Source organism: Pavona decussata, unplaced genomic scaffold (genome assembly GCF_977016875.1).
Source record: "Pavona decussata unplaced genomic scaffold, jaPavDecu1.1 SCAFFOLD_59, whole genome shotgun sequence".
In the NCBI taxonomy this organism is placed as follows: domain Eukaryota; kingdom Metazoa; phylum Cnidaria; class Anthozoa; order Scleractinia; family Agariciidae; genus Pavona; species Pavona decussata.
In genome coordinates, this window is record NW_028145481.1 from 179,800 (window position 1) to 203,969 (window position 24,170).

Genomic DNA, 24,170 nt, shown 5'->3' on the forward strand with positions numbered 1-24,170 from the left:
TACTCGGACGCCATTTTCATTACTTATACTTGCCTCTGATTCGTCAAAACGAATCACGTGGACAAAAATCGTCGCCGATTACTGTTTACGATTCCTGGTTTACCATTGTGTTTTCATAAAGTTGTTGCATCGCTTCCGCGTTGCTAATCGTCGCAAACAAGACGTAAAGAAAGAAAATTTTCTATCTCTTGCGTCTTTTTTGCGATCATTGGCGAACATCGGCGATTGGTTGGGGATGAACGTAAAAGGTGTTTCCATTTATGCAAACTGTTTGCGATCAAGCCATCGTGAGCTGTTTGCGATTGTTTACGACGGAGTTACGCGCATATGGAAACTAGGCTAAAAAAAAAAAAAAAGCAAAAAGCGCGGAGCTGAGCTTCAGAAGAGCTGAGCGAGCTGAGCAGGCTTTGAAAACCTGCGTAAGGACTGGGCTCTAACATAAGAAGCGGATTCGTCCCAGGTCACCGCAGTATGGAGAGAGTTCATCTTCTCTGATTTTTCCGCAGCTTTGCTTCATGATCAGTGTAGTCGTAAGATATGTACCGCAGACCTATTTTGTTTACTTTAACCCTTTTTCCAGTTCTTCAGAATCTTCTCAAGGTTGAAGTTTTCGTTTTTGCGTGCACGGATGACTTAGAATGTTACCACAACTCTTCATACACCGCCATTTGTTGTTCAGGCGTGTGTGAGCAATGGTGGAAATGCCCCGGCGGTTGTATTTCGGACGATACATGCAGTGGTGGGAAAGTCTGCTTCCGCCGTCGTTGCGTAGACGGTGACATTGAAGTTCCAGCATATTGTAGTGTTAATACAGATTGTTTGGAGGGCGAGGAATGTGAATCTGGACAATGCAAGCCCGCTCCGCTACCAGTCACGGACGACGAACCTAAAGAGGTCCATGTTAGCTTTCATTTCGATGCTGGTGTTGTTATTATTATTGGGGCCATCATTGGCGGTTTGATCTTTCTCATGGCAGTCAGTTATGGCTTGTACCGCTGTGCAAAACGATACAGAAGGCGAAGATCTTCACGAGGGAATTATTCACAACCGCGCTATGCTATTTCGTTCTCACCATCAAGGAACGAAGCTGCAGCGCTTGCACTTTACAGGCAACAGATCAGGGAACGGGCAGATATTTCTGGGAGAACTACATATTCTTATCCTCAAACACCGCCCCCTGAGTATGATTCACTTACGCTGGACAGTAATTTGGAAGTGGATTCGTCATCTCCCCCACCTTATGATCAGGAACAAGGAGGAGATACTTCCTCAAGGACATCTGAAGAACAGGTTTGAAAGTGGTTCATTTTGTTGTTAGTTTTTTTGGTTTGTGCGGGTGGTGGGGTTGGGGGGTGGGGTGGAAGTGAAGGAGCAGGAAAATGTGAGTGCCTGTATTGTGTTTTCATCAGAAACATAAGCAAAGCCTTGTGTAATGCTTGTGTAAAATGAGGATGTCAATAGCCGTTTTTATGCTAGAGACGTTAAAGTCGTCTAGACGCATTTAACATCTGAGACGTTAAAGCCGTCTGGTATAAAAACGGGACGCATAAAAGTAGACGACCTAACAGAGAAATGTCACAAAAATTTCAGGACTAAACGCTAACTGTGCTGGCCAGTCGTCTGTGGATGAGTCAGGGCTAAATGCGTCCCAGTAAGGGCTTCCCGTTTTTACACTAGACACATTTTTAAAGGGATACTCTAGACCCCAAAACAACTTTCCAAATTCAGAAAGCTTATGACCCAAATAAAAGATATTTACCAAAATTGGAGTTCGATCTCCGCTAGTTTGCCTAGAAAAACGAAAAGTTTCTCGCCATGGGATTCGAAGCGACGCTTGGGCCGAAAACCGGAAATGACGTAGAAAGAAGAACTCGCCAAACCTTTTCCAGTTAGATTCCCCTGGATTTCTTTAGCAAGATTCGGTAAATGGCTTGATTTTAAAATTCCAAAATAAAATGTATAGTTCGCTTTTTGAGGAAAATTCAATAACACCACATCGATTTATAGTTGCTTGATGCTTCATTCTAGTAACAACGGTGAAGGTCTTCATAATTGGCATTTCTTTCTGGTTTTGTACGGATGGTTCGGACACACGCGATTCAATTTGTTTGCTAACCCCACGACCTCTGCTCACTTTTCTGAAGACTGTTCTCAACCACGAATTATCATAGCTGTGTCTATGGAAAGATGAAAAGCTCACAAAATGCCATTTCAACCTTGTTTTAAAGAAGGACTATCAGAAAATAAGAGCATAGGCCCGATGGAGGACAGCACATCCAATGAAGTCGCTCGCACCAGACAGATCACAAAACAAGCTACTCCACTAGAACTAGGGTTCACTGTATGTTTGAAAAAAAATAAAAAAATTGTTATTGCAGTGCAGCCTGAAGAAAACAAGCATTAGCCGATAATGATACTTAAGCTTACCTTTCGAACACACGTAGTATTGCAGTTATTTCATTAACCTTGTTCAGTTCAGGTATGCGACTGTCATATTCGCGGTATACGCGGCGCAACAGGGCAAAATGACCAACAACGGTGAACACCGTTTTCTAAATCAGCATAATATCAAAGGTGACAGGCCTTGTTTTGCTTTAAAATGGAAAACAATGGAAAATTACCAGTCACATTACTTAGCGGAAAAAATCCCTGTAAAGTGAGCTCGAATGCAGTACTATAGAACGCAATATGGCATGAAAGGTTAAACTCGTTTAATATCCCAAAAGGCCCAGTACAACACAATCAGGATGAATCCAGAATTTATTTATGTGCTTAGTCTTCGTCGTAGTATTGCTGTTTGTACAGGTACCGATTCTGTAAAGTGTGAATTGTTATAATGAAAGCTGCCCACATCTCCAAGCTTTCGCTGAGCTTTGTACGCTGTGTCTCTATTAACTGCTATTAAACAGGCTAAAAAATATAACTAAATGACCAAACTAAACTAGATTTCAAATAACAATGCCGTACCATAAAAAGGAAACTTTAATGCTACTCAAAACTTATTCAGTCGCCAATGAAATCACATTGCGGGTGTGAAATACACCGAATTTTCGATAGAATGCATACCTGGTCGCTTACCAATCCGCTCTAAAACACCTCTTCGCACTCGTTTTGTAGAGTCTGTAACCAAGTTCACTTCGCTGTTGCACGGCTAAACACATGCGGAAGAGCGCCCTCATAGCTCTGCTAACGTTGCTCCGTCGGCAATTTCTATTGTACTATTTTGTTCAGAAGAAAAACAAGCAAAAGAACTGCGCTAATCCCCAGAATCCATATTGTCTTCAGTGTTGTAAGCAAGAGCGGTTCTTCATTCTGCGTCATCGATCACGTGCTCTACCAAAGACGATTTTACTTCCGGTCTTCAAAACGCAGAAAATTTCGCCTTTCTCTGGCAATTTTCGGCCTTTTACTTTTTTCTTTGGTACTTTTTGTGCCGTTTACCCTTTATTATAGTTTAAATGCTACCTTTTAAGCGAAAGTTGTTTTGGGGTCTAGAGTATCTTTTTAATGTCTGAGACGTTAAAGTCGTCTGTTAAGTGCCTCTAAACTAAAGACTTTAAATGCGTCTGTCTCATATACCGTTTTTATACTAGACATTCAAGTTGTCTCGAGACGACTTTAACATCTCAGACAACTTTAACGTCTCTAGCATAAAAACGGCCAATATCAAAAGCTTGGTGGGGTGAGGGGGGGGGGGGGGGGGCAGGTGAGGAGAGGGGGGAGGTCGAAAGGCACAGCATAAGTTAACCAGAACTTAAAAATTAATATGTCTGTGTGCTTATGCTTACATGTATGTAAATAGTAGACTGGAAATCAGTCTTTTTTTTTTTTCTTTTTTTCTCTCATGTTTTTCTTGAGATAGTATAACCCTCACTCTAGTTCCTTTCCCAGCTGCCCCATTTTATCAAGTAACCTTAATTAAATTAAACTTATATCAAAGTTCACATTAACCCAGGATTAGCTTAACTGGGCTTTGATCAACTGGGCACAGTTGTACAGGACGAATTGAACCTGTGTGTAAAAAGCCTAACCCAAGAAAGGAATTGAGTCCAAGACAGGCTGTATTTTTGTAGTTATGCTTCCTGCAAGCTACTTAGTTTGTTTCCTTATACCAGATTTAGGAATGTATTTAATAGCTGGTGTATAATTATCCATTTCCCTTTCCATAACATGATCATAGACTGGGTATTTTTATCCGTGCACCTATAACTTTCTAATTGCTGTTAAGGACGGTGCCTACTAATAAAGAAGTATTTTTGTGCAGTTTATGACTCTGGGGAAAGCAGATCTTAGCAAGGGCTATTGAAATCCAGAAAGAAATTTAGGGGTCACCACAAATGTTTTAGAGATAATTAAGCAACAATTATTCTAAAAAAGCAGTATTATACTAAGCAATAGATGGCGTTTCTTTTCCAAATAATTGAAGCTTTATTATCTCAGAAAAATGCATGGTTATGCCAATTTTTCTTTTTGGATGCCAAGAGCACTTGCTAAGTTCTGCTTTCTCCGCATAGTTTTAAACCACACAAAAATATCCCCATATTAGTAGGCACTACCCATAGGAAACCCAAGTATCTCAAATTGCACAGAAGGTATGCACAGTAACAAAAGTAGGCACCATCCTTAATGTGACCAGAATACAACTAGTTGATAACCTGGGGCACCCAATGGTCTGTACTGGTGGGTATTGCCTCAGAAATTTGGATGATTTTAGTCATAAAGAAAATCCACATGTTTCTTCTAAATGTGATCAACTTGCTATTACGACTAAATAATAATAATAATAATAATAATAATAATAATCAATTTATATAGCGCTTTTTATATAATATTCAAAAGCGCTTACAATATAAAAACGAAAAATCTAGTCAAAATCAATAAAATATAAAATTAAAGAATAATCAATCAAACAAAAAGTAAGAAATAAAATAAACAAAGTAAATCCCCCACAACTAGAAGAATCAAGGTGTGTAGAAAACTTTTTGAGATGTTATTGAATGTCCAAGCTATATCAAGGGACTTTCATTGCTGTTATGGGTAAAGTAGGGAAGTTGCTCGACTGTCTTTGAATCAGTGAGCAATTCAGGTGAACTGGGTTTTAAGTTGAAGAGGTCAGTTGAAAAAGGGCATGTGTGTTGATTTTGCTAATTGTTGCTCAGAAATTGCTGAATTTTCACACATATGGGCTTGTTTTACTATGGTAAACCTTGATCCAATTTTGGTTTTTAGCTAGAACCTTTGTAAAACACGCAAAGAAAGTTTGACCAGCAGAGCATGGAATTCATAAACAGTCAAATTTTATAAAGGAATCAAACCAACAGAGTGTGGAATTGAAAAAAACAAAACAAACCAAAAAAGAGTTACGCTTGTTAGTTAGGATGCTTTTCCTTCAAAATAATCGCTTGCGTGGCGTATTATTTAGTAAACAATTCTGCAGTACTAGTTGTTGAAGATAACAACTTACTATGTCTTAAGGCAAGGATGATTTGATTAACTTACCGCATAAGTAAGAGGGACGAAATTGAATCAGCACCTTGTACATATACGATGATGTTAGCTATTACCCTTTGTTTCTGGGCAGTAGACATAAATGTTGAGTTGTTGAGCTCGAATTTGTGGGTAGCTAACAAATTCCCAAAGAAATGGTGTTGATGAAGCTTGTACAACTTACAGTTATAGTTGTTAAAAATGTGGGGTAATCAGACAGTTGTCTGATTACCCCACATTTTTAACAACTATAACTGTAAGTTGTACTTTACCACTGAGGTGTAAAACAGAACTCAATAATTACAGTTGGAATTATTGAGTTCTGTTTTACACCTCAGTGGTAAAGATGAGGCACTGTGGATATGGCAAATTTGTCTCCCTTTGGAATATATGTCTACCTAGCACACAGTATACAAGTTTAAAAGGGATGGCATTTGCATGTAGCATTAAGCAAGGAGTTGGTGCATGAATTTGATCTTGGAGATTAAACTGTACTAAAAAGAGGCTATGATGCAAAATGTTTGGTCCAGATTAAACTTGTTCTTATTATCACACCTGAACGGTTACTGACCATTTGTTTCTCCAGCTGTGAATGTCATTCTAATTACATGTGTATGTATTTTGAAACCAATAATAAAAATATCGTACTATTCTTATGCATTTGTGACATAGAAATCTAGCTATGATATGAATGTTTCTCAAAAACAATTTGTAATTTTATTGTTAACTGAGAGAACCTGTTATCATTGGACCTGTTTTGTTAATGAATACAGTAATGATTTCTTGTTGTTTTAACTCAAATATGCAAGGTGTAGTGTTGAATTTAATCTGAAGGTTACAAAATTCTAACAAGTTATTTCGTTATTATTATTGCAAAATTTTATTTTTAATGCAAAAGCCAAATTACACAAAATCAGATGTCACAGTCATGTTAGAATTTTGAATAATAAGTTTATTTATCCTGAATAATTGGTAATTTGCATTCAAAATTAAAATTTCCATCATATGGAAAGAATAGTCACATGCAAATTACTGCAGTGGAGGTGACAAAATCAATATCATTGTTTTACATTATCCAAGATTCAAAGGGAGGGTTTCACAATTTGGTGCATGTGCATGAATCTAAATACTTTTTTTTCCCTGTTTCCATATCAGTTTGGTGACTTTAAAAATCACATTCACATGTGCTTCATACTGTAATTAGTCCAAGCAAAATGACAGATGACCAAAATTCAGAGAATATGTCAGTGGATGACACTGATACTGTCAATGTTAAATTTAGTGTTGAGCTGGTGATGATTTTACAGGTATTTGCATGCAAAATAATGTAATTATCATCTGAAAAATCATCAAGTGAACTGTGAAATTTTCACAAGCAAATTTGCCACCCGAGTCACCTATTTGCTTCCGAATGGTTCATAAGCAATAATTAAATTACCGGAAAATGGGCTTGCATCAAAGTGGGCAAGGGTGAAAGAGTGCTTTGATCCGTGCACCGAACCATGAAACTCTCCCTTTAATTTTCAATTGTTCAAGTTGCTACTAACAAAAAGTAACAATAATTATTCCTGATAAGGAAAAAATTTCGAAAAGCGAACTTCACTTTACCTGTACTTAAGTATAAAGTATAACCAAGTGAATTTGACAGAAAAAAAATTGAGGTAAAGAATGTTTACTGACATGAAGAATAAAATTTAATAACCTGGAGTATCGTAAATTGTCAAGTTTGTTTGAATTAACAGTTGTTATTTTGTCATCATTGAAGTCCAGTTTGGTTTTTATTAAATCCAGTAGTTAATTCATTTCTGGCGAAGGTAATTTTTGATTAAATCGTTCATGCTAATTACGTACTGGAAGCCCAAAGACAATTTCCACTTGAAAAAATCCAAACTTTCTCCAAATTGAAGCGTTTTCCACCAAGGTTGTACATTGTATGGTTTTTGTCAAACAAATTTCATTTTTAATTAAACAGCCATGGGGGAGCATGTAATTATTGAGTTCAAATGGCTGTACTTTTCATGTAACTTTCATGTTGTCACCTATACTTCTGGAGGAATTTTAGCTTCAAAACAGCATCTCAACTCGCAACAAATTTTACCACCAAACGTGAATTTACAGGCCGTAGTTTCACTTAACAAAACATATAAAATTGACAGATAACGAATATTTTGTCTCTCACTATTTATGTTTGCCTTGGTGACACCTCAAAGTATACTAATGTTGGTTGTTGAAAGACAATTAATTTTTCTTTAAATAAATTATCCGTGTTTTTGTGCACCTGTTAAGTAACTACTGGCATGTTAAAGTCCTCATATTTTCTTGAGTGCGTCAAAATTGCATAAAATGTGTTCCAGACTCCTTAACATTTCTTAAATTCCAGTGAAAGAGAGATATTTTTTAGAACTTTTATTAAAAGTAAATGATGACATGTCAAAGTGTAAATTATATTGGCTTTTGATGGATGGAATCACCCCAAGTCCTTGCTTTCTAGGGAAAATTTATGCAAGTAATAAGTTCCCTTTCACTGAGCCAGTGAACTTTGGTAGCACAGTCGAACCAGTATTAAGCGGCACCGTTTGAAGCAATCACCCTCTATTAAGCCGTCAGTTGTGAAAGTCCTGAAAATTACGGTCAACTCTCCCAGATAATCCGGGAGTCTTAAGATTTGGAATTGTATCTCCCAGTCTCCATACTTATGTCTGTAATCTTCAGATTTTGAGCCGTATCTTCTGGTCTCCAGATTTATTTCTGTAATCTCCCGGATAAGTGACGCAGTTTGCTATAGTAGACTTGACTGTGTGACTGAAGCCGTGAATTTGGCGTTGATGCGACTTTGTTTGCTGGCTCTTTCATGTAATTTTAACAGAGAGATCTCCAGTCAATGTTGGTTTTGCACTTTAATTTTTTTTGAAGATACCCTCTGTTAGATTTTGGTTTTTGTTTGTAGGCGAGTTACGCTTTTAGAAAACTACTGTTTTGTCAAATTTCGCGAAATTCTAACGAGCAGTTCCCTAGAAAACAGTCCATTTCCATTAAAAGAACCAGTCACAATTTTTTGGTCAAAATCACATGCGTGGCTTTTACTTAGGTTTTCTCAGCAAAGGAGAAAAGCTTGCAAAAAGGCTTAGCGCTTCATGAACTCACTTTCTTTGTTCCGTGATATATGAATAAGGATTCACAAACTTGTTCCGTGATATATGAATAAGGATTCACAAACGAGAAACTGAGTTATTTTAAGAACAAATCTCACCTTTCAGATCTATTTTGTATAAAATCAAGGGATCGATATAGTATTTGCTTACCACAACCCTAGCGCACGTCACTAACAGAATCTGTAAAGCGCGCGCAAACTGTACAATCATGGCATTAATGTTTTACTAGTCCGTTTCAATACCATGCTCTCCTTTGTCATACCATTTTATTGCCGAACTTTCTGAACCAAGTAAGTGATGTATTCTGTGCAACCTGTATTAAGCGGTCACTTAGCCATTCCCCGAGGGTAACCGCTTAATACAGGTCCAACTGTAGTACATTCCCAGTACAATGAAAAATTCTAATGAGCAGGTTGTTATGATATTACCATAAGATATATCTTTATGATTTATGAAAAAAATGCTGTACATTCCCATGCGTAAACCAACACTGAATGTGCAAACGGATTCCATCCGCGCCAAGGTGTTTGTTTAGGCCGTTTATTCTAATTTATGCTTATCTTGTACCTTTCCTTATTTGCATGCTTTTTAACTAGTCTCTTGATAATGGAGTCACGATGACCCCGAAATGTCGAGCAATAAATGTTTCCTGGTTTTTTCTATGAAAAAAAATTTCTGTCAAAAATGACAATTATTAAAAAAAAAACTGTAACAAATACTGCCAGGAAGAAATAAATAACAAGACATGAAGACTGAGTTTGAACCCTGAAACCCTCATATCAACAGGCAGATTCTCCTTACTGTTCATAAGATATTTTATGGTGCTGTAGTTAGGAGAATTTGTTTCAACATCGAGACATAATGTGTCTTTGGTGATTATTTCCATGTTGGTGCTTGAAAGTACAGTGGTATAAGACTTCAAAATGAGCTGATAAGAAATAAGTTGAGACTAAAATGCAGCAATAAAGTATTGTAGGGCAAAGGTTTCTTTGTAGTGTACGTCCTTGTTTAAAAAACCATGCTGTTAACTTACATGAGATAGTGTCTTACCACCCCTTGCTTCCAACAGATATATACCAGATCAAGTAATAATCCTGAAAGATGTGAAAGTGCGAGCATTAGCATTAATTTTACAAAAAACCATGCTGTTAGTGTACATGAAATAGTGCCCTACCACCCCTGGCTTCCAACTGATATTTACCAGATCCATTTATACTGCACAAACTAACAATCATAGTACATTAATTATTTTTGACAAAAATTGCAGTTTTTCTTCACAACTTAACAGGCCTTTGTTCCTGCAAAGCCGTAAATGGCACGTAGTCACAAAAACTATCTGTGAGTCAGGAAATGTTATAATATTATTTTGGTTTTGGTGGTTAACTGTGATGGTGTAACTATCTGTGACTTCTGTTTTCATAAGTCTTACAGTCAATCTACCTCATGTATGACCAGTATTTTAGAGAATGAAATGTACATTTGAATTGGTCTTTGTAATGTCTGGCATTTGAATGGAATCTTGACCATTTTCTGGAAATCTTTCCGAAAAAGATGCATTAACTGAAAAAAAAAATCAAAATACTTGGGAAACAATAATTGTTATTTAATTGTTATTACACAGGCAAGTAAAAACTAGTGGTATAATGTTCCGACGTTTTGGCGACATCATGACGCCATTTTCGAGGAACGAATAATAAAACGCCAAAACGTCGGAACATTATATCACTAGTTTTAACTTGCCTGTGTATTTCTAAAGCATTTATTAATTGTTATTATTTTTGTAATGCAAAGAAAACTTTCATAGGTTTATACTGTCAAAAACCTAGGGTAATTTCGACTGGAACTCTGAAATCTTACTGGCAATCTTCAAAACTGAGATGTAAATATCAAAACTCCATTGATATGTCACGCATGATGTAGGTTGACTTTAAAAGTGGAGTATATATTTCGGTTAATTTTTAACATTGACTACTCAACTCCTCACAGCTCTGTGACGAAACTGCAGGTCATCAGTATTGTTTTTACTAAATAAATTTCTAAAGAGGCACAAAGTTTCCGCTATACAGACAAGAAAACAACAAAATGTGAAACTAATCAATTATAGTATCTTACCCATACTGCCTTTTAGTCTTGAAATAGCTGTAAGCAATATAATGATTTATTTTTAATTTATGAACTCAACAATCATAACTGTAAGTCTAACATTATAGAGTTGTGTAAAAAAAATTCTGATTCCCAGACTCCACATCATATGGGTTGAGTTTGTTGTTGGTTCTTGTCCTTTTCTCCGAAAGGTTTTTTCCCGGGTTCTCCAGTTTTCCCTTCTCCTCAAAAACCAACATTTCCAAATTCCAATTTGGTCCATACTCTGATGGTGGAATTATGCACTATACAAATTTACAAATTTATTTGTTATAATTACTTATTTAAATAATAACTTAATCCCGTACAGTTAATCAGCTAAAACAGTTACAAAGAATACATTGGTCATTAACATTAATACTTACAACAGATGTTGTTTCATCTTGCAGGTGTAGCTGATGTTTCTCTATTACAAGAATGCTGATGAACTTAAACTGCAAGAATCAAACTTGTAAGGACTTGTTAAGAGTATCTCAGTCACACATCTATTCAGTCATTTTACAAAACTTTAAGTTAATGACATTTCTCCCTTGAATTTCTCAGCTAGCCTCTCTAAGTTTCGGTTGTATTTTGTATTTAAAAGGCAAAATGTATTTACCTCTTAATTATATTATATATAAAATAATCAAGAAAGCAAAAGATGTAGTTAATGTTCAACATGCACAAGTTTGAGTTAAAAAATATCTTGACATGATCTTTAATTACAAAAATGTTTATTAATTACTAAACAATTGTAAACTTGCATCATAAACACTGCCTGCATCTATCTCAAATGCACATCTTGAACAGTAATCCATTTCTCTTTTCCAGCTAATCTGTTGAATAACAATGATGACTTGTATAGGATACCTTGAACTCTGTTCTTGTTGTGGTATATGGTGTGCATGGCTAGGCAATCAGTTTCCTTGCTTTATTTTCTAAAAGAAGTTAAGTGCTGGAGGCAATTGGCTGTCAAGTGGTTACTGTAATAATTACAGTAACCACTTGACAGCCATGGGAAGGGAGAGAAAATTAGGTTGATGCCTGACCCCCCCCCCCCCCGGGACAGACTGTGTAGAAATGCCCCACTAATCCACCCCAGGGGGCATGGGCACTGCTGGGATTCACTGATACACAACCCTTGAATGGACGAGCATCCTTTTCAGAATTTAGCTTTAACATGTTATTGTAGCCTGCTCACAGACCTTCAATTTTTTTAAGTAAAGTAAAAACTTAATTTACCCTGTAAAAATTAATCAGCTTTACAGACACGGGGGTGTGTGTTTTTGTGTGTGTGCTTGTGGGGGGGGGGGGGGGGAGGGGGATTCTGCCCATGACAACTCTTGGCCCGCAACAACTTTGTACCCTGGCTGGTTCAAGATAGGGTTTAGATTGTTTAGTGCAGAAGTTAAGAGAAAAAGAACAACAACGCCAGCAACAACAAAAGATGTCGCTAGAAATGAGTGTGAAAAGCAGGTTCTTTTTACACTGTGCATCTTGTGATGCTTCATGTTCTTGTACATTTGCTTCACTCTTTAGCCTTTTCCAGACATTCAGATAGTGGGCAGCGGCACAAACAAAATTGCTATGCGAGCAAATGATAATCTGGTGGGGAGACTTATGTCTCTTTTCGTTTTTTCAGCTCATTGTTTGCTGCTCTCCACTATCTGAACACCTGGAACAAGTAATACTAATAAAAATAGCAGCACTAGCTGTGGACAGACTTTCATCAGTGTTTGTTACAGAAAACTAGCTTAAGCTTGGGTTATGTGGTCCCATGGATTGAGTGCAACTGAAAGTGTCTAAAGTGGAACCTCGATTTAACCAAACTCTATATAACAAAGTCCTCAGCGCAATGAACGACATTCTCCAGCCTGGCCTTTTAAAATGTATGGAACAGAACCTCGATTAACGAACCAATTTCCCTTAGGGCTAGTTCCTTGGCACTTCGTTAAATCGAGGTTCCACTATAGATATACCAGCGTTTATGTGAAGATGCTGTGGTTTACATACTTTTCAAGTCAACTGTTTATGTTGCCCTTGTGTAACTCGTGTCAATATTTACAGCATTTTGTACCAGCACTTGGACGCTGAATCAAGAAATCTTTTCTGTAAATATGTTCGTTTAGTTGTTTTAGAGATAATTATTTTATAATATGGAACTTGGGCTTTCATAAAACTAATGATTTTCAAAGGGCAAATACATGTGTTACAAGTACATGTACATACATCCTTGGAGACCCAGGGGCTAGTTGGGTCTGGAGGAAGTCAAGGCTAGTAAGTATTAAAGAACAAAGGAGTGAGCTTGTTTGCTTACCAGTTTTGACTTCCTCCTGACCAAACTATATGCCCCTGGGTCTCCGAGAATGTATGTACATACAATCACAAGTTCTAAATAAATATGAACTCTAAGGGGCAGAGTGAAGTGTCGATGTTATTGATTTGGAGATTTTATGAGTCTTATCAGGGCTCAAAGTTTATTTTTGACTTTGGGAGCACCTGTGCTACCAGGTGTAAATTTCTAGGCGCACTGCCGAAATTTTAGGCGCGCAGCTAAAAATTTTAGGAGCACAACTTAAAATACTGGTAGCACCAAAAAGAAAAACCAGAAGCTTCAGACATTTTATCAGTGAGCATTGATAATGGTGTCATGAAGACACCTAAACGTTCATTTCTTTTGCTTATTTTCGCTTGCCGATCGTTTATCGGCACGTTAATGTTTTATTTCAATCGTGTGTTTGTTTCTTTCAGTCTCTTACTGTACGTTTGCGATAGCAATAACACTGTTACAGTTTTTAGAATATTACATGTTATTTTACGTTAAACAAGATAATAAGACAAAACGAAGGTAAGGAATAACGTCATTGAATCCTCTCGATCAGACGAAATCCTTCAAGTCCCACGGATCACCCGACTGAAATTAATCCATTTGGCTACTTTCTGTAGGCAAAATTACTGTCGCCTTGATCTCTGCCCACTGTTTAACCACTTCACAACTGCTGTAGTTGGGTCAAATGTACTGGAAGGCAGCAGCCGGCTGTTTGAGAATAAATTGTCTTTTTGTAAATGAGCGTTTCGAAAAAGAGAATAAATTACATTGTTGACTGCGCATTGACTTAACTGAAATAATTTTCATTGTCTCACAGGAAATACAAAACACTTGTGCTAGCCTTGAAGAAAACAGTCTCTTAACCCAGATTTTTTAGACATTCTTGACTCTTTGATATCGGCAAAGCGAACTAAATTGCGCGTGTAGCACGTGTTTCAGAAGGTTGCCTTCACTCGTACGTGTCAGCGGTGCGGTCACAAAGCCGAGAAGAGTCTGGGTTGGGTTGAAACACGAACAAGAAATGGACTTGGGAAAACAGCAAATAAAACACACACTGATGCAAGAAAAATGGTGTAACTTTATTATGTGGAACCTAATTGCGTTACATCCACATTTGAATTTATTATTTCAAGCTTCTGTTTCGTGTTTAATCATGCAGAGTACACAAGAATTGTCAGGTGAGGAATCAAAGTGGCCCTGATTCAGGCGCACTGAGCTTGGGCGTTTTAGGCGCGTGAGTGCGATCACATATAATTTTTCAGGCGCAAAATAAAAAATCCAGTCGCATATGCGACCAGCTGGTCGCTAACGTTGAGCCCTGCTTATTCTCACCCAGAGAGCTGTACACACCGTGTAGCATGAAAATTTTTCGGGTTCTAATTTTTGCGGATTGACCTCGATCTGCAAAAATTAGTTCCCGCCCAAAAAATACCCCGCAAAATAAAACGCCGCAAAAATTAACTCCCTTCAGTCAAATTAAAAAATCCGCTTTTACAATAGACTTGTGCCGCTGGGGCAATATACATTGGATTTAAATAGAACATTAACATGATTTTCCATTGGAAAAAGCAACCAGAGCTTAGATACATACGGTAAGCTTTTTGTTTTGCTTTGGTGTTGTTGTTAAGTAATGCACAGTAAGGTATTAAGTGATATGTCTCTAATATGTAAGTAGAGTGAACTGTGACTTAACATACCGTACAGTAAAAGTTGAAAATAGTAAGGTTCCTTCCACTGAAATGTTCTGTTGCTTGAACAGAGAATCACAAAAATTAGTTCCCAGCAGAAATTTCAGTCATCTCGAACCGCAAAAATTGGTGTCCTCAAACCACAAAAAATCGCCAATCCGCAAAATAAAACTCCCGCAAAATTTTCGTGCTACATGGTACATATCTTGTGAACACCAATCTTTAACTGGTTTTGGCTAGCCACCTTGATAGGTGGAAATCTTGATGACCACAGTTATATACAAACTTACGTTTACGTTTGTTTGGTAGATTCCGTACCTGACTGTAAAAGTAATCATTGATTAATAAATGGGGGCTCTCGTAAAAGCCCGAAACGGCCTTAACAATGATGTATTTATAAACCTGGGTTATTAATCGTAGTAACAAGGAAAGAAAGAATGGGGACTTGTGTTCGATTTCCCACTTCAGGGCTAGTTCACGGGTTTGATCAACAGATATTGAATTTTGAACGGTCGTTCGTAGCAATCTCTGTATATCTATAAGACCAGGAGGGTCCCCAGTAGGTTTTTCCGGATCCGGAATTTGGCTCTTTTCAAGATCGGGATTCGGGATTTTGGAGGAAAAGGGGAGCGAGATTTGGGAGTGTAGTTATGAACGGCAATTTTACGAAACGGGATTCGGGAAACGCCTCTCAATAGCTGTTTTAAAAGGGTTACAATGCCACTCAGAATAGAGGGAAACAAATCTGAGAGGCTTCAATTTTTCAAATAATCTAAAAAAGAGCGAGACTGATTTCACAGGTAGGGAAATATATTTTTCCAATACATTTCGAAAGACACGGCCTTTCTTCTTCAGGGTACTTTTGAGACAAAAGGCCGTGCCTTTCGAAATATTGAAAATTATTCTACACATAGGATCTGGTACTTTTATCTTGTCTGTTGCTTACACAATGTTTCAAAATTTTCGAAGCCCGAGCGTGCCCCCAGACACCCTTTATAAAGCAGATCTTTTCCTCATCCTAAAAACTGCTCCGGCAATTGATTTCAAACTTGCTTTGTTTCGGTCTTAAAGCGAGGGAATCTGGACAAGCCACGGAAAAGGTATTTTTATTCCGTTGAAGTAAAGGATGCATGACCGGGATCGGGATTAGCCCATAGATTGCGTGTCGAGCCAAAAGAGCGTTTGATCGGATTACAAAATTTTCATTTGAAAAGGAAACAAACGAAATGAATTCTGGTAGTTGAATGACGCCTCGGGGGCTTTACGTCACCACCTCTGTGATGAACATTTCGTAATGTTCCAATTTTAACCACCATTTCTATGGCAACTATGACGAATGAAGGAACGGACGAATCAGCAAGCTCACACGAAGTCTAGTGTTCTTCAACGAAGAACGTGTTTACGTTTGACCCTGCGTTTGAGGAAAACTTTTTCATATTCTGTTCAGTTTTGGTAGTTGACTGTGCAGGTTCAATGTATAATTGGTCACTTTGGTTGAGTTTGGCCGTTATCTGTTACAGTAGTGTCCAATCGCAATCATGCTATCGGGGTTCTCAGTGTAACAGTGGAAAATGTTGCCGTGGAACACGAAAGTGCGCGAAGGAGTTTAGTTCTCGTTGCGAGTGTCAGTACAACTTCGACTGTAAGACTAATGAAGAATGCCGTGACGGCTTCTGCCTTCCACCTTTACGTACGTTCAATTTTCCAACGTTCAGGCCTTATACTTTCAAGCCACCCACCGGTGACGATTGTTTTTCGGACAGTGATTGCTCCGGAAGCCGGACTTGTGTAGGGGGACGCTGTTGGTATTACAGTGATAAGTGCGTTTGGGATAGCGATTGTACAACAAACAATTGTGAAGATGGAAAGTGTGTGGAATACAACAGTGGTAATGGAGGAGCGTTTTCTTGGAGCGGAAGCAGGGTCTTAGGGATAGTTCTATTCGTGGTTGTAGCGTCTATAGTTTCCTGCTTGTACCACGTTTGTAAGAGATCCAGAAGACAAGCCATGCCTGCTGTACGGAATGGAAATGTAAGCGCCCCGCCAACGGGCATCACTGTTAGAACAAATGAGCATGAACTACGACCCGAAACTGCGGCTACCAACGCATTGGCAGTCGAAGTTGAAGACGACTGTCCGTTACCCCCAAATGCCCCGCCGCCGTACAACTCGCTGCAATTCGAAAGCCAACAAAATGGAGACGTCAACGACTTCCCAGACCAGCTTCCACCAAGCTATGATGAAGCTGTCAAAAATTCTGGAATGCCTCCAGTCTAGAAGCATTATTCGCTACCCGATTAAGGAAGTAACTTTGGATCGGAACATTTGTATTATAATAGCAAAACACTGAGATTTTGAGTAGTGAATGTTCCTTTGTAGTCGGAGGGCTCAGCTTGTTCGGAGAACTCAAGGGGGTAGATAAACTCTTTAAGGTGAAACTACGGACTACAGGATCAGTTTTGAAAGAGTGTTATGCAAAAAAGCACAGTGGCTTTCAGTTACTGGTAAGCTGTGAAGTTTACCAGGGACAAAATGCATTACTTCCTTGTTGTGTAAAGGAAAGCAAAGCCACTCATTCCATCCGGGAACTTAATTGACAATCTGCCTTTAAAATCTCCACAATCATCATAATTTCTATGGATAGACATCATACTTAAAATTCTTTGTTCTTTAATACCATGAGTTTTAAAATATTTTGCCTTTAGTGATGAGCTGCAGAGCCAGTGTTATCTTAAGTTAAAAGTTGCCCTGTGTCAGTGTAGTTTCTCTGGTCTTCGAGCAGAAGGATCAATATGCTTCTTGTGCTGCTCATGCATTTCTGAGTAAATCTGTGGCAAAGGCCAGGGAGTGCTTTTAGGCCCTGTGACTAGCTAGTGGTGGTATAATTGATTGGTGGGTGCCTTCGAGTGTTTGGCTTGAGGGTGTTGTTATGGACATCCTGCATTTGAACTAAGCGGAAACAAAGAAATTGTTTGAGTTTTGGGTGAAACTTACACTGCAAAATGCCATTCTTTTTTCCTTGGTCCCACACTTGAGGAGGAATTGTGTTGAAGTTATACTTACGCATTTGTCTTGGCTGCTCACTTTATCCTGAATGCATACCATGTGTAAAATTAGGCAAATAAAAACTGCTTGCAGACCAGATGAAACAGTTAAATTTAGCAATGTTAGACATGGTTAGTAATTACCATGCAAATTATTGTAAATACTGAAAATGCAAATGTTTAAGCCACAGAACATAAATCATTATTTTATTAATTAACCTGTTTAGTATTGTTAATGCTCTCTTTATTATATGTTGTACTTTATAATATAGTTTGTGCTATGCATGTTACTTCATTAATAATTATTGGCATATAGCTAGTTTCGGGTCATAACAGATCTTTCAGTAAATCCCTGGGTCACAGGATTGCTAGCAGTAAAACTGTATATATTAATGTGTATATTTTCCTCACCGTACTTTATTTCTTATGATACTATTTGGGAGAATTTGTTTAAACATCAAGACATTTCATCTTTAAAAACATCAGCTTAGATAAAAAAGAAAACAATAGGCTTAAAAATCTAAATATTTTTATATAGGAAATTTTTGGTTTTAAATTAGGTCCTTGTATTTTTTACTTATACCTTGCTTGTCAAGTATAAACATTGACTTGAATTAAATGATCAGGCATGATATTAAATGTCATTACACTGTATGTACCATGAGTGGTTTATTTCCCAACTTACTAACTGCAATTCATATTTTTTGCAGCAAACTGGTATTTCCTAATAATGATTATGCAACACAGATTCAAACTTACAGCAATTTATTTCTAATTTTGGATGATCTCTTGTGATTGTTGTTGATGGTATCTGGTCAATTCGCTCTCCATTAGATCTCACCCAACTTGTCATTCAAAATGACAATTCAGACAAAATGTCTTCTTCTAACAATATTTTCACGCATTGATTTAATAAATTTCTTCATGTGTTTTATTTTCTGATAATCGTAAGCAGACAGCCTGCGTGCAGACGCCTCCTATTTCCTTTGTTCCACTCGGAAGACAAGGAAATGGAGACGTCTGCATGCAGGCTAAAATTAGAATTGTAAAGGTGACGTGACTTTCGGTTATACAGGAAATACCTCACTATTGAAACCCAACAAAATTCCACTGGAAAGTTTGTTAGGTAGCATGTTCATCATCGATTTGAATTGCCTTTATGTGTTTTCATTTTTGTTCATTCTATTTTCATATCGTTCATAATCAACGTTTCCTCAGCTTCGTGTACAGCAGACCATGACAATGCTTCCCTTCAGGGGGAAGACTGCTGTCTGACTGGGTGCTCAGAGAGAAAATTCCGCGGGAATTATTGCGATTTTGCAACAGAAATTGCGACATTTTCTAAGAGAGAAAACTGCGCTGGACAAAAGTGTACGAAAGAGGGAAGAACTTTAAGGCCTGGACATTGCAAATATAACTGCGAATGCGATACATTGAGGGAAAATTACCATGAAGGAAAGTGCAAGAAAATTGAAGGGATGAACGGGGTAACGCAAGTCCCAAAATGGAATCGGGAAATTGAACGGGGTTACGTCTAGCGTCCGTTCTCTAGCTATGATCGTTTTTTTTTTTTTTTTTGCTGTTCTTTGGAAAAGGAAACAAAAACCCTGAATGTTAATTACTGTTTCCGTTCAAAGGTATCAACAACAAAATGAAATGCAGACAGTATCCTAACTCCCAAATGTAAAACTTTTTACACACGGCAAGGCTTTTTATTTTGTTACAAGCATTTTAGTTGTGATAGTTCTTGATTTATTAGAGTAAGTGGAGTAATAAATGTAATGTAATTCTAGTATCTATATGTTATCTATTTTGATTAACAATTATAAAATCTAAAGCACACTTTTCCTCGATGGCAGCCTGAAAAAATTACTGGCCCAATTTTCTGTAAAACGGCTATTCTAGTGCACGGAAGCTACTCATAAAGTGGGCATGTTCTCCGTTAATATTGCGGTTCTTTCTTTCCCCTGAAAATTCACTTGCTTTGTCCGAATGATTGATCTTAACGCGACTCGCGTGTGAGCAAGGTATTTAAATATGAATTTAGCAAATTTTTGATCGAGAAACGCGATAATCTCCCCCGTAAACGGTACTTTATGTGGTATACTGTTTGCTCTGAAATCATAGCCAGGATTTAAAAAAATTTGATCATTTGTTTGAATACAGACTGAGTTGGACTCCACTCAGTCCTGCAACCATTTTTTTAACTGAGAAAGAAAATTTAATTACTGTTTCCATACAAAGAAATCAATCCGATTAACGCGCCCAAAGTATTTTCTACAGAACAATTCCTTCCGAGACTGATATATCCCTGACCACACTGATTAAAAACAAGCTGGTTAGTAAGAAAAGTTTATCGGATAAAAAATAATTTTAAAACTTTTAAGGCTGCCGAGAGCCCGCCGAGAGCGGTTGAGTACTTTTTGCGTGAGTTGCGTGACAACCGATGGCGCGTGTTAATTAGTGCAAATATATTTTTAATTATCACACCTTCAATATAAAATGTGGAAAACTCTTGGCGAATGGATATTCTATTGTTAAAATTGACAGCGGTTGGTTAACTTCAGCAAAAATTATAGTCGCAATATTTACATCATGTGATTCATGATTCCTGCTGTTTTTGTCACGCAACAACTGCTGTGGCCCAACGGTCTTGAAAAATGACAAAGCATGACTTCGCATTTCATAAAATGGCGCTTGTCTAGCGCTTAGCTTCACTGTAGCCTTAACATCAGATAATTTATTAAATAACTGCCTTAAATCATTGAAAACTTTTTTTCAATTCGCCCACCAGGAAAACCGCTAACCGAGATCGCGTGTCGCATGCCTCGCGTGTTGACATTTTCAATTGGGACAATAGTCGAATTGATAAGCGCGACAATACAATTGACATCCAGTGCTCGATGTTTTCCGTTTCCCGAACAAGGATTCACGCGTATTCGTATATGTTGTCTATGATTTCAGTGGGCTGGGTGCTTGAGCGGCAGTTAAAAAGGATCATGAACAATTAACAAACAATGGATTCATGTCATTTCATGGTTTGTAATTCGAAACTTGCGTGTATAAAATTTTTTCGCAGTTGACATCCCTTCTGTGTTGATTGAATCGGAACAAACCTCGATCAATTTTATAACGATGAAAGGGCATCGTCGATTCTCGGTCATTCTTTTCGTCGCTGGTGTTTTATTTGTAGAGTTTGCAAGCTCACGTTGCTATGAAGAGACTGACTGTCCACATCCAGATGAAATTTGCTGTGCGAAAGATTTCACATGCAAAACGAAACAGGGATGCCATAATTTGTGTCTAATCCAGAGACATTGCCCTGCAGGAAAACGCTGCGTCAATTCGCGTTGTGTGTCAAGCAGTCGCGATACACAATTTTGTAATTCACACAGAGATTGCTACAATAATACTTTTATTACGCAAAACTTGAGGTGCTGCGAGGGAAGATGTGTAGTTAACGATTTTTATTGGTGTTCGACAACAGCCACAGCGACTCGATCAGGATCGTCGTGTATAAACGGCAACGACTGCGCAAATGGGGAGCGATGCGAGGAAGGGAGATGTAAGGAAAGTTCAAATACTATGCTTACGAAGGCAGGATTTCTATCTGCGGCCATTTTGACTGGGTCGGTATTTCTACTTATCCTATGCTGCTGTTTTGTGCGAGAGAGTAGGTATAGCAGACAGAGATACGCTGAACGGCAACGCAGAAGATCGAGAAACCGACGGAGATCTAGACAAAGTAGGAGACGATCAAGCCAAAACACAACTGCAGTGGAAAATAGAGCATTTAGGACAGAAGACTGCCGTGATGGCGAAGGGGGGTTCTTCATACCTCCCCCGGAATACCCTGGGGAATTGACTACCCCTGATGGTACTCAATCCCCCCCGCAATCAACAGAGGGGCAATCTCCTTCGCCACCACCTTATTACACGTTGTCTTTTGAACTCCCTCCACCTTATGAAGAGGCAGTTCCAACTGAAGAGAACAGGGGTACTTTAGCTGAGGTTGCGTAGCCTGATAGTTAAGGTGGCTGTCATTTTGCAGATTTCATTTGGTACATTGACTTGTATTGCACTCTGTTCTCACACAATGGACACAGCACTGGTTTGTGGGGTTACAATTCGCTGTCGCACACAATGAATATAGCATGTGGTACTACAATCTGTAATTGCATGTAATGGAGCATGAGCGGTATATATGGGTTACGTATGGAGTGATCTGTAATCACTGCTGTTTTATTAGAAAATCTTCAAATCTACAAGAGAGAGAGAGAGCTCTTATACTGCTTGTCAGGATCTCAAGCTGTTACTGTCCTGTCACTTTTGACTGTGGATTTTCAGCCATCATCAGAACTAAGGTGGAATCAGCCAATGTTACATTCCTTGCGTGGGTTCCTGCTGATAAAGCTTGATGGATTCTCATATCCCAGCTGACTGGGCCTTGCTTCAAAAAATTGGATGTGGTTTATTCTTCAGTGGTGGTGAGGGCAGATTAAGGGGGCTCTTCATGCATAGGCAGTTTTGGATGATCCTCTGTTTGGCCTGTTTTTAGAATTTTGGATTAATTATGTTTATCTAGAGATTAGCAGTTCATATCATTATGCACATCTTTTGTGATCCTTTTGTCAAAATCAGCCAACTTCAGAGTTCAAAATCTCAGAAATTGAGCCTTCCTGCTAAGAAATAAAAACAGATCAAGGTTTATCATGAAGAAACGAGGCCTTATGTGAAAATTCAGTGATTTTTGAGTGCTTTTTTTCCAAGCAAAATCATCACTTGCACCCTTTTTGCACCGAGCCATTCAATTATTTAAATTATGCAACATTTTGTGCAACTTTGGGTATATTGTATTGAAAATATCAACAGTAAAGAAATTTTACCATGAAATCTTGAAATAGGTTATTGTTCAAAAGCAGATTTAGTTTCTTAATACAGTATTAAAAAAATGTCATTCAGATGAAGATTAGGTGGGAGTATTTGTTTTTCAAAACTTAAACATTTCTGGTTTTTCCTGATAAAGCAAACAGGTTTAACAAGTAGTCAGCTCTTCCTCCACCCATGTGATTATCATGAAGGTTCTACAGCATTGCCATTCAGCAGGATAAAAAAAATGTTTCCTAACTTTCACTGACAATAAAACCTTATTTTGGTTGATTATGACCAAGACAAATCCTTTGGCTATTAAGCTGTCGATGACAGATGAAGCCACAGAAATAAATGCCTTCATATATATTTTTTGAAACAACACTACCTTTGCCAGCAAGGAAACTTCGACTTTTGTGGCTAGACAAGAATAAGATTTCCTGACCTTTCACAGACTTAGAGGTAGGGTTTAGAATTCCCCTGAATTTTTGCCAAGTTCCCTGACCTTGAAAAACAATCTGTTTTTCCACAACTTTGCCTGCTGTGGCAACCCCGCTCTAACTTCATCCTGTTTTCGAAGTCACATTTTTGCTAATTGAGTTGGAATATTATTGACACAGTGAATATGAGATAGTAGCATTAATACCCACTTCTTGTTCATTTTTAGTTGAAAATTCAAGACCTGACAAAAGCAAGGTCACCTCATTTCATCCACCTATGAAATATGCTCCACATTTTTGGGCTGTGGAAATAAATAGCTCCCTTCCTCTTAGGGGACTTAATATCACTGTTGCAATAAATAATCTTAAAAAAGTTCATCATCAAGTGACATTTACTTTATTGAGGGGACCTGGTGGAACATGGTGGCCTTGGAATCCAAATTTCTCCAAATTTGCTATAATTTGGCCTGTACAGACTGAACATTGTGCCATTGATTATTGTGATTTATGCACTTGAATTAGCCCAACAAGCTTATGATGTTCTCCTAAAAACTGAACCAACCACTCAGTAATGCTTGAAATGATTTCCTTTCTTCTCTGTTTAACACTAAACAAAGCTGCTCCAACTGGACCTGTGAAACTAAGAAACGCGTGAACACTAGAAATATTTTTGGAATGTTGACAACAACAACAACACTTTATAAAAAAAAAAACCAGACAGTTACAAGCTGGTTATATACCTACCCGCAAATAGCTGAAGCTAGTCGAGGCGGGTAGGTGTGTCTATACTAAACTAAATACAAATAAATTTGGTGTTTACAAATTGACAGCCACAACTAAAATAAAAGTTAAATAAGTAGTAAACAAACAAGTTAATATACAAAACAAAAAGGATTCGCAAGCTGATAGAAATTAAAGGATTGTTACAAATTTACAAGCTTTTCATTATTTCAAGAATTGAAGAAGGTGTAAGGTAAGCATTTTCTTTTTTTTAAAATGTTGATTAGTATTTCATGTATTTGTTTTTTGAATAATTTTCT

At 37.8% G+C, this 24,170-nt stretch overlaps 3 protein-coding genes across 3 annotated transcripts; all 3 read left to right on the plus strand.

The window, feature by feature from the left end:
* Positions 1–456: 456 nt before the first annotated feature.
* LOC146479264 (uncharacterized) lies at positions 457–13,178 on the plus strand. The gene is made up of 2 exons (XM_085110894.1): positions 457–1,290; positions 11,171–13,178. Exons 1-2 carry the CDS (start codon positions 538–540, stop codon positions 11,174–11,176), a joined length of 759 nt encoding a protein of 252 aa, XP_084967020.1. The 5' UTR covers positions 457–537; the 3' UTR covers positions 11,177–13,178.
* A 2,967-nt stretch (positions 13,179–16,145) lies between these two features.
* LOC146479265 (uncharacterized) lies at positions 16,146–18,475 on the plus strand. Its single transcript, XM_085110895.1, has one exon. It carries the CDS (start codon positions 16,251–16,253, stop codon positions 17,052–17,054), a length of 804 nt encoding a protein of 267 aa, XP_084967021.1. The 5' UTR covers positions 16,146–16,250; the 3' UTR covers positions 17,055–18,475.
* Positions 18,476–20,666: 2,191 nt separating this feature from the next.
* On the plus strand, positions 20,667–23,207 carry LOC146479266 (uncharacterized). The gene has a single exon (XM_085110898.1). The coding sequence runs from the start codon at positions 20,957–20,959 to the stop codon at positions 21,839–21,841; it is 885 nt and encodes a 294-aa protein (XP_084967024.1). The 5' UTR covers positions 20,667–20,956; the 3' UTR covers positions 21,842–23,207.
* Positions 23,208–24,170: the final 963 nt, after the last annotated feature.